Consider the following 13,207-nt stretch of genomic DNA (forward strand, 5'->3'; position numbering starts at 1 on the left):
GCTTCTGGCTATTCAAACAGTTCCTGTAAATCAGGATTTGTTAATCAAGAATTTACTCTTAACATGTGTTGGCCAATGCAGGCTGGTGTTCACCTTTTTTTTTTTTTCATTTAAACTGATATAGTCTCAAGTTGAGAGAGTCTGGGAAGCTAAATCAGAGCAGCTTTTAGGTATTCACACATGAGCCAAATTAAGGTACTTAAAAAGTGAAATAATGCTTTTGAAGTGCTGTGAAACGTTTTATTGTTTATTTTGAACACTACACTGATTTTTAAATGTTTTCCTGGGCATGTAGTAGGAAACAGTGATGAAATGGCAGAAGGTTAAGTCTTGGTATTTAGCTGTTGAGACAAATGGATTTAAATACAGAGTTAATACAAGACTAGCACATAAGAAGTATTCATAAAATTCTCAGGCAGTATTTTAAAGGGATATTTTAAGTATACTTCAATATACAAATAGAACTGACCAGAAGTTAAATTTCCTTTTTTTTTTTTAATAAGTTGCTGTTACAGATGGACAAAGTACAAGAGGTTTGGTTTGGTTGCTCTAACCCTACATAAAGTTCACAGATGACTCCAAAAGATCTGCTGACTTAAACAAATTATTTTTTTTTTAAATGAGATGTATTACCTTTAGGTTCACAAAGGAGAAGGATGTAAATAATCCTTACCTGCAAAACACTGATGTTTAGAAGTGAAATAAAATTGGGTTTATGCTAACAGGGTGAAAAGTGTAATTAAAGACTGTGTACAAATAGGCTGAAAAAACTGGGACTGGGCAGCAGCAATACCCTCCTGAGAGCCTTTGTGGTAAGAATGTTAATGGATTCTGAACTTAACTGTGGACTAATAAAGAACTGTAAACATATGTATGTTGTGTTACTAAAAAAAATCTGATTAAATGTTTAGGAACGCTCCAGTTGCCTTTTAGAAAGAGGAAGCAAAGAAGGAAAATTTCAACCCTTTGTCCTTTTTCCGTTATTTTCTTCACGAACACCAGATTATCAAGAAGAATGTTCAGGGAAAGCACATTTGAGGCTTTGCTGTTGCAGGTTACTGAGTTTGGCTGTAACATCAAGGGGGACTTGAGCACGCTTGCAGTATGAATGTGCAAATATCTCAGTATGCTAAATGGCTTTTTAATACACTCACTTCTCTTAAGTACAAAGTATTTACAGTTTTCACAAGTATATTAAATTTTGTTAGAATTGGGCCAAGGAATAAATTTTCCATTTATTATTCCCCCAGACAGAGCAGTTGTCAGAGCTTAACTTTCCTTCTCTCTGCTGGCAGTGGCAATAAATGTAAAGTCTTTCTTTTAAAGATGAGTCTGTAAACTGCTGCGTTAGCATTACAATGATTTATGGAGAAAATTGCTTTACCACTGTCAGGGGCCTTCAGAGAATAATGTGGCAGTCTTTCATATTTGAGAAAAAGAACAGGAAAATCCAAGAAATGTGCCACAATGAGGTGTCTCTCAGAAGCCTGGGTATGAGAAAGCTGGTTCTCCCTGCTCCATGATTCCCAGCTTTGGGAACATGAGTAAACGCTAAGGTTTGGGGGCTTTGTGCGGGTTTTTGTCATTGCCTGACTTCAAATTGTTCTAGATTAGTTTACTATTTCTCTGAAAGATCTTAAAGTGACATTGAAAACATTTTGGATAGGTGACACTATCTGTCTAAATCTAAAGGCTTTATCACTAGCTAAAGGCTCAGTGATTTACAGAGGGGGAAATAAACAACTTGTGGTTTTGGCTGGAGAAGCCTTGGTCAACTCATCTGTTGAATCATGATCCAGTGTTCAAAAACTGCATCCTACCTTTGGTGTCCATTATATTTTTTCCATTGCTTGGTCATTGTTCAATTGCTTCTTAGGAATGAGATGTGAAGAGGTATCTCTTAGCATCCAAACAGTATGATTTTCTGTTTCAAGATGGCATTTTTGTTTGAGTTCACCCTTTCAGTAACGTGACCTGAAATCCTTTCTTCAAAGGTGAGCTTAAAAGAAAAAAATCCATTATGAGTGAGTTTTTAATGTATTCATTGAACTGTTTAATTTTTCTGTTGCCCTTTTTACTTTGGACTACAATTATTTGTCCATATAAATTCTCAGATCCAAACTTTAACAAGATACTTTTTAGTTCTGAATCTACCATAACAAGCTTTATTTTTTTTTCATAAATGCTTGGGCTGCCTGGGATTAGATGAGCCATTTTATTAAGTTTGTGACCAGCAATGCTTCTTTATCTTGCAAGTAAAGATAAATGAATGAAATGGAAGTGGGTTTACCCTTTACAGGATTATGTTTGAGTGTAGTAGGTGCTGTTCCTTAAGAAGTGAGGAAGGCTGGATTTTACTTATAGCCTGTTAAATAAACCATTTTTTAAATGGACTCTTTACTTACAAGTGGCAGCTCAAAACTGGACAAATCCATCTTATTTGAACTGTTCCCAAAAGTAGAAGGGAGCAAGAAATGTTTGGATAAGGAGACTTAAATTGCAGAATTACCAAGGAAACTTGAAGTATAATTCCCTAAACTTACTTGAAGTTTGTGCTTCTCCCATGGTTCTCTTACTTTCCTTCATCTGAAGTTCTGGCCTGTAGATCAGACATTGTCTGGGGCTGAAATGGGATTTTTGTTTAATTAGAGCTGAGTGAAGTACAGAGCCTTTCCCTTACTTTCCCTTCTTTCTCTGGAGTGCTGAACTGATATATTTCCTAGTACATGATTGTGGTCTGGGTCCCTTGAGCAGAAGCTAAATGTGACTTGTACCCAGCAAAAGGGTTATGCAGGGGTCAGTGCTGATCTCTGAATTCAGAGTTCAGGGACACTCTGCCCTGGAACACAGCCCTCCAAGTCCCAGGATGGGCTGCTGGTACCAAGGACTGACACCAGAAAAGAGCTTAGATGCTTCTATCTCCAGTCTTGACCTGCAAAGTAAACCTTCTGCTGACCACAGTGATGCTGCAGAGAGAAGTGTTTTCTTTCATCAACATAAGAGCTAAAACTTAACTTGAAATTGGGAGGTTAATGAATGGAAGTGGCATGGCTGCCAGTGGGACCTAATTTTTTTCCTACTAATTTCAGACAATTTGGCAGTAGGAAAATCTTTTTCTCATTAAGCTCTCTTAGTACTTTAAACCTGTCTTCATCTGCAGACGATTAGATGAGAATTTATAGTTGAATTTCAACTTTATGAATTTTCATAAATGATCTGTTAAAAGTATTGAGCAATCTTTTGATTAATTTGGGAACTGACTTTTAAACAAAATGTTTTAAATAGTGATTGTTCTTCAGGATTTTTCTTGCAATATCTTGAAGGATCTATATGCAGTTTATGCAAGGATCAGTTTATGCAAGTTTATACACCTGAGCAACCTGGTGTGATCAGAGCTTCCCCTGCTCTGGCCAGGATATTGGACTAGAGACCTCAGAGGCTTGGGACTGTACTTGTGATAAAGGTACATGACCAGAGCATTAGAAATTTTACATTTTGCCCTCACTTTCTACTGAGCATCTCCCTCTGGCCTTAGGTTTTAAGAAGAATTTAATGAGGAACTCTCTGTGTGGCTTTAACATGTGTAGTGCAAAGTATATTTCACTTCCTACAAACTTCATGATCACTACTTACAATTTCAACAGGATTGTATTTATTGGATTTAAGACTGCTTTTCTTTTGAAGAGAAGTTTTCCTGAAGTGTAGGAACTCACAATGGATGCTGTAGTGTCAGAAATGTACTTTGAGAAATCAATATTCAGGTAGGAGGATGGTACTGATGCCTTTTTCAACCTAGAAATGAAACAACACATGCTTTCAATATAATATAGAAGGTAATATAAAAGTGGATCTTTATTTTGAGGCCTCCAGGGGTAGTCATGGAGAATATCCCCAAAGCCTGTCCACATGGGGCGAATACAGTTTTTATAAGTTTAACAAATTAGCATAATTGACAAAAAAGCAGTTAGGAGGACAGGTGGTGGTGCAATTCCCCTCCAGGTCAAGCCTCTTCTCTGGACCACCCCCCCTTGGTACTGGCTGTACTTTATGAAAGTGTATCTTGAAGAGTTCTTCTCAACACTGATAACCAGGAAGAACTAAGATACTATAGGGGCCCTGGAATTTGTTTTATCTTTCTGCCTATGGAAAGGGCATGGAAAATTACTGGAAAACTAGCCACTAATGCAATAGTCTCCAGAGCTACAAATATATGTGCAAAGAATACAGAGAAAAAGGATATAGGAAAATAAGCAAAAACAAAATGGCATCATTACCAAATGAAATTGCCTTGCATCATTGCATCCACCCCTCTTGATTGCTCAGGATGAAAATCTTCTCAGTGAGGCTGGAGGTAGCTGCCCTTCTGTTTGTGGTGATGTTAATGTGGTAATGGGTGTCATCTGGCAGCAGTGCTGTGTCTTGGCCTCAAGAACTGGACAGGCAAGCCACAAAAAGCTGTGCTTCCAGCATCTTAGACACACAGTTCACATTCTGACAGTGTTTGTAAAAGTCAAAGATGGATTTCATTTACTCCCCCCCAATTTTATAGCTTTCATTTGGCATTGAGTGTTGATACAGTGAATTCTTGTTTCTCCATAAAGACAAAAACCTCTCATTAATAGAACATGGATTTCTGTATCTTATTACAGTATTCTTTTTAATTTTCTAGCCATATTTGTTGTAAATGCCTGAATTTTTTTAAGAGCTAATGATCTGAAAAGTATTAGCATGCCTTTGGACTTTTTTTTTGTTTGTTCCTGGCCAACTAGAGACGTTAGCCTGTTAAATGGTGGGTAGTTGAGCAATATAATAAGAATGTGTTAAGGCATCAAAGATGTATGGTGTGGGCTTAAACGATTTTGAGAATAAACCTTCCAAGCAGCTCAGCCTGGAGAAGAGGCTTGAGCTCATGATTATTAATATATCATCGTTTCCATTAATAAATACAGTTTCTGAGGCATGTTTGGGATTTATGTGCTGCATAGTTGTTTCATAGAATAAGGTAATAAATTAACACAGAATAAGCTATGAAGTGATGTTTGTTTTCATGGGATTATATAAAGTGTGTGCATACATTTGTGCAAGTGAAGTCAGAACAACTTCTCTGTGAGACTGTGGAATTAAGGGTATACATAAATCATTCTTTAGAAAAAGTAAAAGAGGGTAGCATTCAAAATACTGACGAAATAAGATTCAAAGTGCCATCAAAACAAATCTCATTAAACACTTTTGTCAGCTGGATGAGAAATGCTTCAAATGATGCTTTAACCTTGTTCTGTCATTACCAGGCCGTAGGAATATTGCAGTTAATTGCTCAAGCCCATCCTCTGGCTGCTTGGGAAAGGCTCATCTGTGGTGTATGGATTTGAGGTTTAGGAGGGCTGGTGCCCTGACTCATGGTGCCTGTTGGATTGAACTGAGTTGTCTAAAGAGATTACTGTCTCCAGCTGTCCCTCCTGATTCTCTGCAGGGTGTCTGGCAGAAGAACTGGTGGCAGTGTCAGGAAAAGGCAGAGGCTTGAGTTATTGGAGTGCTAGGCTTGGGGTGGTGATTTGTCCTGTGAAATGGGACAAAATGGCAGTGTGGTCAGCTGGACACAAACATCCTCAGCTGCTGCTGCCAAATCATGGAGGAAGCATGAATTGGAGCCTACAGACAGAGTGCACTGTTTAAAGTCCTAGTATTGATGGAGATCTCACTTTCAGATCTATTTGTTCCCCTGCCTCATCAGCTCTGTCAGCTGTTGCTGTGCTCAGTTTTAAAGAAACAAAATCCTTGTTGGTGTAGTAACAAAAGGGTGGCTTGGAAACAAGCTTTTGAATGGCACTTCAGTGCTTGCCACAACTGAGTTCCTTCCTACTTAATGGTGTAATCCTGATAAGATGGTGCTGTTGTTCAGACCACCTTGCAGGCTGTCATGGAGCAGGGTTTCCTCTCTAAAGCCTCAGCTTGGGTAGAGGCTGCTGTATTCTGTTCCATCTGAACATGAAGAATTTGTTTCTTGTGCAGTGATGGTGCACTGGCAGATTGCCCAGAGAGGGTGTGGAGTCTCCTGAGATATTCCAGAACCATCTGGATGCAAGCCTGTGCCATGTGCTCTGGGATGATCCTGCTGGAGAAGGGAGGTGGGACCAGATGACCCACTGTGGTGGATTCCAGCCTTATCCATTCAGTGATTCTGTACTGGAAACACTTCCCAAACTTGAAGGCAGATGAGAATGTTTGGATCGTTGTAACCTCTTCCACCTTAATGTTTGAAAATGTTGACTCTGTGCCATGGCTGCTGCCAGCTGTTCATAACCCATGGTGTACCAGCCCAGCTGGGTGAAATAGTACCTCCTGGATTTCAAATACAGATATAGGTTACCCAAAATACTGCAGCAGGCAGACTGATCATTTGGCTTGAATTTTAAATAGTGTCATAAGGAACACTCTGCGTTTAACTGTTGGCATTTTTAGTTAAATTTCTCCTGCTCCAGGAAATTATTTAAAATGGTGTTTGTGGAAAAACTGAATCTAATCCTCATTAAGTTGCAGGGTAGTCGTTTGCAGCAGCTTTGGCTCATTGTACTTCTGTGGATCTGGCATAGCAGCCCTGGCATTGTCGTCATCTTCTGTTCAACATGCAGAAGAGCATCACCCAGCAGTAAAGTGGCTTTTTATCAATACGCTTTTTATTTGGTGGCTTGCAGAATTCAGCAGTTCCCTATAGGTTTTCTCATCATTAGTGTTAATTAAGCCAAGTTCCCCTAATGCATGTATGGGAAAAAAACCTTATGCAGCAGAAGAGACTGTCTCTAGCTATAATTTTATAGCCAAGACTGGGACTCTGCTGTGGCTTTCTGGGATATTTTGGGTTGTATTTAGAGGAGATTAGGTTCATGGTAACTTCTTTGCAAAGTAGAGAGGAGCATGGCTCTGAAAACTGAGCTAATGCAAGGAGCCCAATTAATCTCACAGCATACTATATGCTCTCATTGGGTTTGAAAAAAGAATGACTCCGGTTTATCTAGAGATGACAAAGCATAAAAGTCACTCTGTTGGGTTTGATTTCCGAGCTGTGAGATGGATCTGAGCCCGCCAAATCTCCTCGATTCAGGTTTAATATTCTCCTTTAAACAAGCTCTTTATGAAACAGGAGTATTATGAAGTGGTCTCTGTTAGAACTGATGGCATTTCATTACACATAAAAGGATTTTTATAAGCAAGAAGTGGGCCTGGAACTAGGTCTAATGACATTACTTTGTTAATGTGGTACCTTTTTATGCCTTTCTTCAAACAGAGCAGAACAGCCCTCCAGGCTACTGTGCCTGTAAGAGAGATCCTGAGAGTGTGACTGCAGCATGGCTGTGCAGTGATATCTTTCCAAGGGAGCCCAGAGCTGGAGATTGTCCTTCCCTGTGCAGTGCAGGCTTTGTTGGGCTAATGCAGCAGCCTTCCCAGCCTGTTTCCCAGATGGTGGGGGAAAGTTAATTAACACACAGAGCTGACTTTCTAGTCTCTGGTTTTTGTGCTTCAAATAGGGGTTTGATTAGGGGTAACAGTCTCATTGGATGTTTGGAGCCCGGAGGAGGAGAGGAGATGGGAAGGGTACCCTGGGTGCATTCAGTGGAGCCACTGGAGCTGGGATATTCCAAGCAATTCCAAAGAATAGCATCAGTCTGAAATAACTTGGGGTCCTCTGTCCCACAGTGTTTATTAGACATCCATTACACTTGAATCTGATCTACTGAGAGTAGCTAAGATAACTTCACCTTGATCAGAGGACAAATCTGGCAAATTTCTGGTGATCTGGGGGTCACATCTAACCTAAGGTAACGTGATTCTTCAGGATAAAATTGTTTGCTGTCTGATAGAATGACTTTGAGTGATAATCTCATTTATACATTTAACTTATCTATCCAAATAACACTGTACAGAGAATCGGGGTTTAAGTGGTCCTTTCTGACTAGAGATAGCAACACCCTGTCTGGGATCATGACATGCTTGCTCAGTTTATATTTTAGAAAACATTTGGCAGCCTGGGAGTTTGAATCAAGAAATATGTTCTGCAGTGGTGCTCTGTCCTTGTCCCTGTGGCACAGATTAAGGACTCAGAAATGAAAGCAGTGACCTTACTTAGGTGGTGGTGCTCTGGAGTAAGGAGTAGCTAATGGAATTGCTGCTTTATTATAGGGAAAAACCTCAGTGGTTTATTTCATCCACTCACAGCTTTAGCAAAACAAGCTTTTGGTACTGAAACTTCATATCCTTAGTTTCAGTAGCTTTTGTTTTTATCTGTGACAGAATGTAGGCTTTGAGCTGATAGAACACATAGTCTGAGTGCTTTACTGAAGCTTCCTATGCCTGAATATAGCTTTGTTTTTAAAAAACCATGTTAGTATGCTAGTAGCGCATACTTAGTGACACTAATTACCTTACTTAATTACTTAAAATATCAGTCTGTTGTAAGCAGTCTCTCAGGTGTGTGATATTAATACCAATTTCTGTATTGGCCCCAGGTGCTTAACAGTCTACAGTAGTGCCCACAGTGTTGGATTGTAACCTAAATATCTAATCTTTGGCTTTGGTGCCTCAAAATGAGCATTGGAAAGAGATAGCCAGGCTTGGGATTGTTAGGAGTGACAGGACATGCCTTGGAGGCCATGCAGTGGAAGCACAGAGTAAGAAAGACTTTAAGAAATGTAAGTGAAGGACAAAAACTGCTGCTGGCATCTCTCATTCTTCTCACCAATTAAGTCCCAACAATATATTCATGTTGTCATTAAATATGGGATTCCACAGCAAGATAGGAGTTGATGTTAGAGATACAGAAATAGAAACAGCACTAGGCTGGGGAGAAACAGAATTGAAAGGCTTTGGTACATCCAGAGAGGACAGTATGTCTGTGTGTGTCTCTCTCTATTTATATATCTATATAGATATATGCAGCTCCATGAGAGGGACTGAATCATCTACTTTGTAGAAATGGCAACTCTACAGGCACAGATCTTGGTAAGGAGTCAGGGCTGAGGCATTTTCAATGACAGTGGCAATTATAGGCTGTGTATGGGAAGGGGAGAGGAGCAGTTGGCTGAAGACCTTTACCTGTAACTGGTGGTGCATTAAAGGCAAATGCCCTTAGATACCTTCTCCCTGCCTTCTCCTGTTTTCAAGCAGTGGGTACAGTGCATCCCTGTTAATATCTGCTATGACCCAGCTGGACATGGATTACTGTTGTCAGGAGTTACCACCTGAAACATGTGTGTGCTTCTTACAAAGTGTAACTGGGAGGGAGGAAACCCTCCTCTGTCCCAAATCAAATCTTCTGGCCAGTACCTCCTAGCTGTAGTGAGACTTGTTGAACACCAGTCTTGCTGTTGCCTTGTTCATAACCCTTTTGGGGAGGCAGCTGCTCCATTCCTTTAATCAATTTAGTTGCCCATCTGTATGCATTCCCTAACTCCAGCGCATCCTCCGGGGATGTGGAGAACAACTGCACACACCAGCAGGATGCAAATGTACCAAGGCTCTACACAATGGCAGAGCTGCTAAATACTCCTTCTTTACTCTCTCCCTGCTGCTCTATCCTCAACACCAAAGCAGGCTTCCAGGCATGTTTCAGAAGCAATTTATTTCATAATTCTGTTTGTTAGCTATGAGTGTTCTCCAAGGTCACAGGCTTTGCCATTAAAATAAAGCAACTGATTTATAATCTCACAGATTGGGAATTAAGATAAGCAGTGGAGAAACCAGAACCCTTGAGGATGTGCTTACTTTCTAGCAGCTCTTAGTGATATTTCCATAAGATGTTGGTTGTCAACTTCTTAGGAGAAAGAAAGCAGTGATTTGGGAATGAGAGGATGTCTCTCTTCTATTTTCCCTAAAACAAAACTGTCAGATCCTTTCAATTTGATTTCTGTAAGTAATTCTGTGGCATGTTTATAAAGCTCTTTCAAATATCCAGCAGTTCATATGTCCCCAAAAGATTCCTTATAGAAATTTGGTTAGTCTTGGTTGGTCAGAAATGTGGAATTTGAAAATAGGCTGAACAAAAAGGAGCAATTGATAACTGTTTTTAACAAGTACATCTTTGAGGAGCAAGGACCACTGCTGGTCCAGAAGATAATTTCACTGGAGGTTTTAATTATTTTGTATTATTCTATTGCATGTTATTGTGCTAATGAGAAATGCACTTGGACTGTGGAAATGTATCACCTGCAAAGCAGAATGTTGTCTTTCTGAGCTGGCTCTGTTGAATCTTTTGACAAGACAAAACAAAACTTCAGTTCTCCAGTGAATTTTCATATAGATAAGCTTGTGTATAAGCAAGAGCTTACGTTGACACAAAGACTTCAAGCAGCAGGTGACAGGAGTACCCACGAGCCAGTTAAATGCAAATAAGGCTTGCATAATACTAAGTGTATTAAAAGACTTGCAAGAAAAAGCATAAAAATAATGGTTGCTGTGCAGGTAGGCTGTTTGTCCTAATGCTGATTAGTCCAGGTGTAAGCAGAGCTTTGCAAATACTAGGAACAGTTTCATATGGTATATAATGCACTTGATTAGGTAGTTAGATTGTTCCTATTTTTATTTGTAAATCACTGCTGAAAAGCTGACTGGCAGAAAGTGAGAACACTGGCTGTTCCAGGGCTGAGCACAGGTGATGGGAGGCCAAGGTGCAGGTGTGTATTGGTCTGCACTGTAGTGGTTTATTTCTGCATTCTTTTTCTCCCTGCAGTGTCTTTGATGCTGTTTGAAGGTCACAGGTCTGACAATTCCATTCCTTAAGGCTTTTTATTTTTTTAATGATGTGTTAACTTTTATGGGCATCTTTAAATACTAATTTGTTTTGTCTACAGCATGTCTCTATTAAAAAAAAATATTGAATTAATACTAGAGAAGCAAACCCAACCCAAATGAGAGAAGTTCTATTCTGCTCTAATAACTTGGCTTTTTACCAGACATTGTAATGCATTATTTTTCTTTCTTCAGCAGAAGGCTGAGGGTTTAAATTGAATCCAGGCAGATGAATCACTGCCATCACTTTAGTTGTGCTTTACCTGAATCCACAGGGCAGAGAACAGGAGAGGAGACAGCAGTTCAATTAAGATTGTGGTACAAGTAAATCCTTTGTATTGTTATAGAGGCTTTGATTATAAAGTTCTTCCACAGAATAGAGTGAGCTGACAGAACAAGACAGACCTGAATGGTGTTTTCATCCTGTGTGTATAGAAAGTGATTTCGATTAGTGTAGATCTGGGGAGTGGGGAGAGCAGCCTGGATGCTTAGGTGACTTCTTTCCCTCTCCCATTTTATTTAAATAGATGCCTGCATGCTTGTTTAATTCCCCAGCCATAAGCATGTTCCTCCCTGCATTTTGGAGGCTCATGATTTTGCAGGCTGCACCTGATTAGGTTCTCTAGCAGTCACTTGTGAGTGGGGCCATCTCCTGCCACTCCTGGGAGAAGTTTGGGTGCCTGAGTTAAATGGCCAAGTTTCAAGTTGCTTCATTGAATTATTTTAAAGCCACAGACTGCATATCAACAGTCTTTTCTCCCTATAGTTTAAAAATAACTTGATGATATCTCCTTTACAAGGACTTGAAAATTCTGTTGGTGTTTAAATTTATCTTCCCTTGGAAACGTTGCATTGCCTTCGACTTCTCAGCTCTGTTGAGGAGCAGGAAGCTCTTGCTGTTACAACAATGGGGGCAGCCTGAAGGGCCCTTTCTCTTCTTGTAATTGGTTTAATGCTTTCTAATTTTAAAAACTGGTACCTTAAATACCCCTGCTCTCAAGGTTTTGAATGTGGAATTAGTGTAAACTCAGTTTTTCCTGCTGCCATTAAGAACTTCCTCCCTGGTTCATAAACACTCTGGATTCTTAAGGGGGGGAAAAAAACAAGTGCTAGAGACAGCAGGGATTTAAATGAATTAGTGAGTGGAAGAACTCCAAAAGAGACTTCTCTAAACAGTAGACTGGTTAATCAGAAGACTTGGGGAGAGCTGGTTACTGATCATAGAAACCTCCTGACTGAGGGCAAATGCTGCCCCCGCCCTTTCTGGGGAGGTGTCTCATTGAGGCTGAATGCTCTCCAAGGAGACAGGTGTATGTGCACCTGCCCTGCCAGCAGTGCCATGGGCTGCAGCAAAGAAGGAGCTCCTGGCAAGTAGGATTACTTCCCCAGCTGCTGGATGTCTTAACAGATTTCTCTCAAGCCTTTCGAGGCTGTGAAGGTAGGAATAACATTAGCTGTTTGTAACCTGCTGCCTGCCTTTCTCTTAGATGTGTTTCACGTACAACCTCGGGCTTTTCTCATTTGCAGCTTAACTTTGTTATAAGTTGACTGCTTTTACTTCCAGCTTCATTGATATTTATTACAAACTTGCCCTGCAGGTCAAGAAAGAAGGTGCTTCTGTTTGCACAAGCAAACCCTAAATGGAAGTCATAGTTGTTTTTACAGTACTGATGATCTGATTTCAACCCCCTGTGGTTACCCAGGGAATTTTGAAAGGTTTTTTTTCCACAAATACCACTTTGCTCTGCATTAGCACTTGAAAAGTTCCTGAAGCTGTTGTACACAGGGGGAATCAATGGGCAGTCATGCCATGGAATGTTAACACCTTTCCAGGACAAGCTGTTGGCTTTGACCTTTGGGTAACACAAAGTGTAGATGGTGTGGCTGAACGGAAAAACCTCCAGAGCATGTGAACAAATATCCTGGCTGTGGAGGGTGATTGTGCTGCCACAGAAATGGAGCTGTGTATGTTGTTGGGGGGTGGATTGGAGAACAATGCTTAGAGTAAGAGCTCCACACTGTTGGGGCGTGTGCCAGATCTGACCAGGGTGTTCTGAACTGAGTATGTCCACACTGAAAATTGTGATTTTCAACTCTGCCATACTAGGATGTTTAGGATGTAAAATATCCTCCTGCTAAGTATGTGGGGTATTTTTATAGAGTTCTCAACCTATGTTTTTGTTTCTCAGTATTGAGTTTGACCGAGACTGTGACTACTTTGCCATCGCTGGAGTGACAAAGAAGATTAAAGTCTATGAATATGGTACAGTCATTCAGGATGCAGTGGATATTCACTACCCTGAGAATGAAATGACCTGTAATTCCAAAATCAGGTAGGCATTGATTTGTGTTTGAACTCAGAGTGCCTTTTCCACTTGATTGTTTATGTGTAGCAATTGTTCTGCTTTCTTTATGGGAATTGGAGAGG

The 13,207-nt window shown here is 40.2% G+C and overlaps 1 protein-coding gene across 2 annotated transcripts in view; it reads left to right on the forward strand.

Annotated features, from left to right (window-relative positions):
* The window catches only part of COP1 (COP1 E3 ubiquitin ligase), a 125,809-nt gene that overhangs the window by 40,333 nt on the left and 72,269 nt on the right, over positions 1-13,207 (forward strand). For both annotated transcript variants that reach the window (XM_036388145.2, XM_036388146.2), the window contains exon 12: positions 12,969-13,112. In XM_036388145.2, coding sequence (XP_036244038.1) covers positions 12,969-13,112 — 144 coding nt within the window. The remainder of the gene's footprint in view (positions 1-12,968; positions 13,113-13,207) is intronic.

Source organism: Molothrus ater, chromosome 9 (genome assembly GCF_012460135.2).
Source record: "Molothrus ater isolate BHLD 08-10-18 breed brown headed cowbird chromosome 9, BPBGC_Mater_1.1, whole genome shotgun sequence".
Classification (NCBI taxonomy): Eukaryota; Metazoa; Chordata; class Aves; order Passeriformes; family Icteridae; genus Molothrus; species Molothrus ater.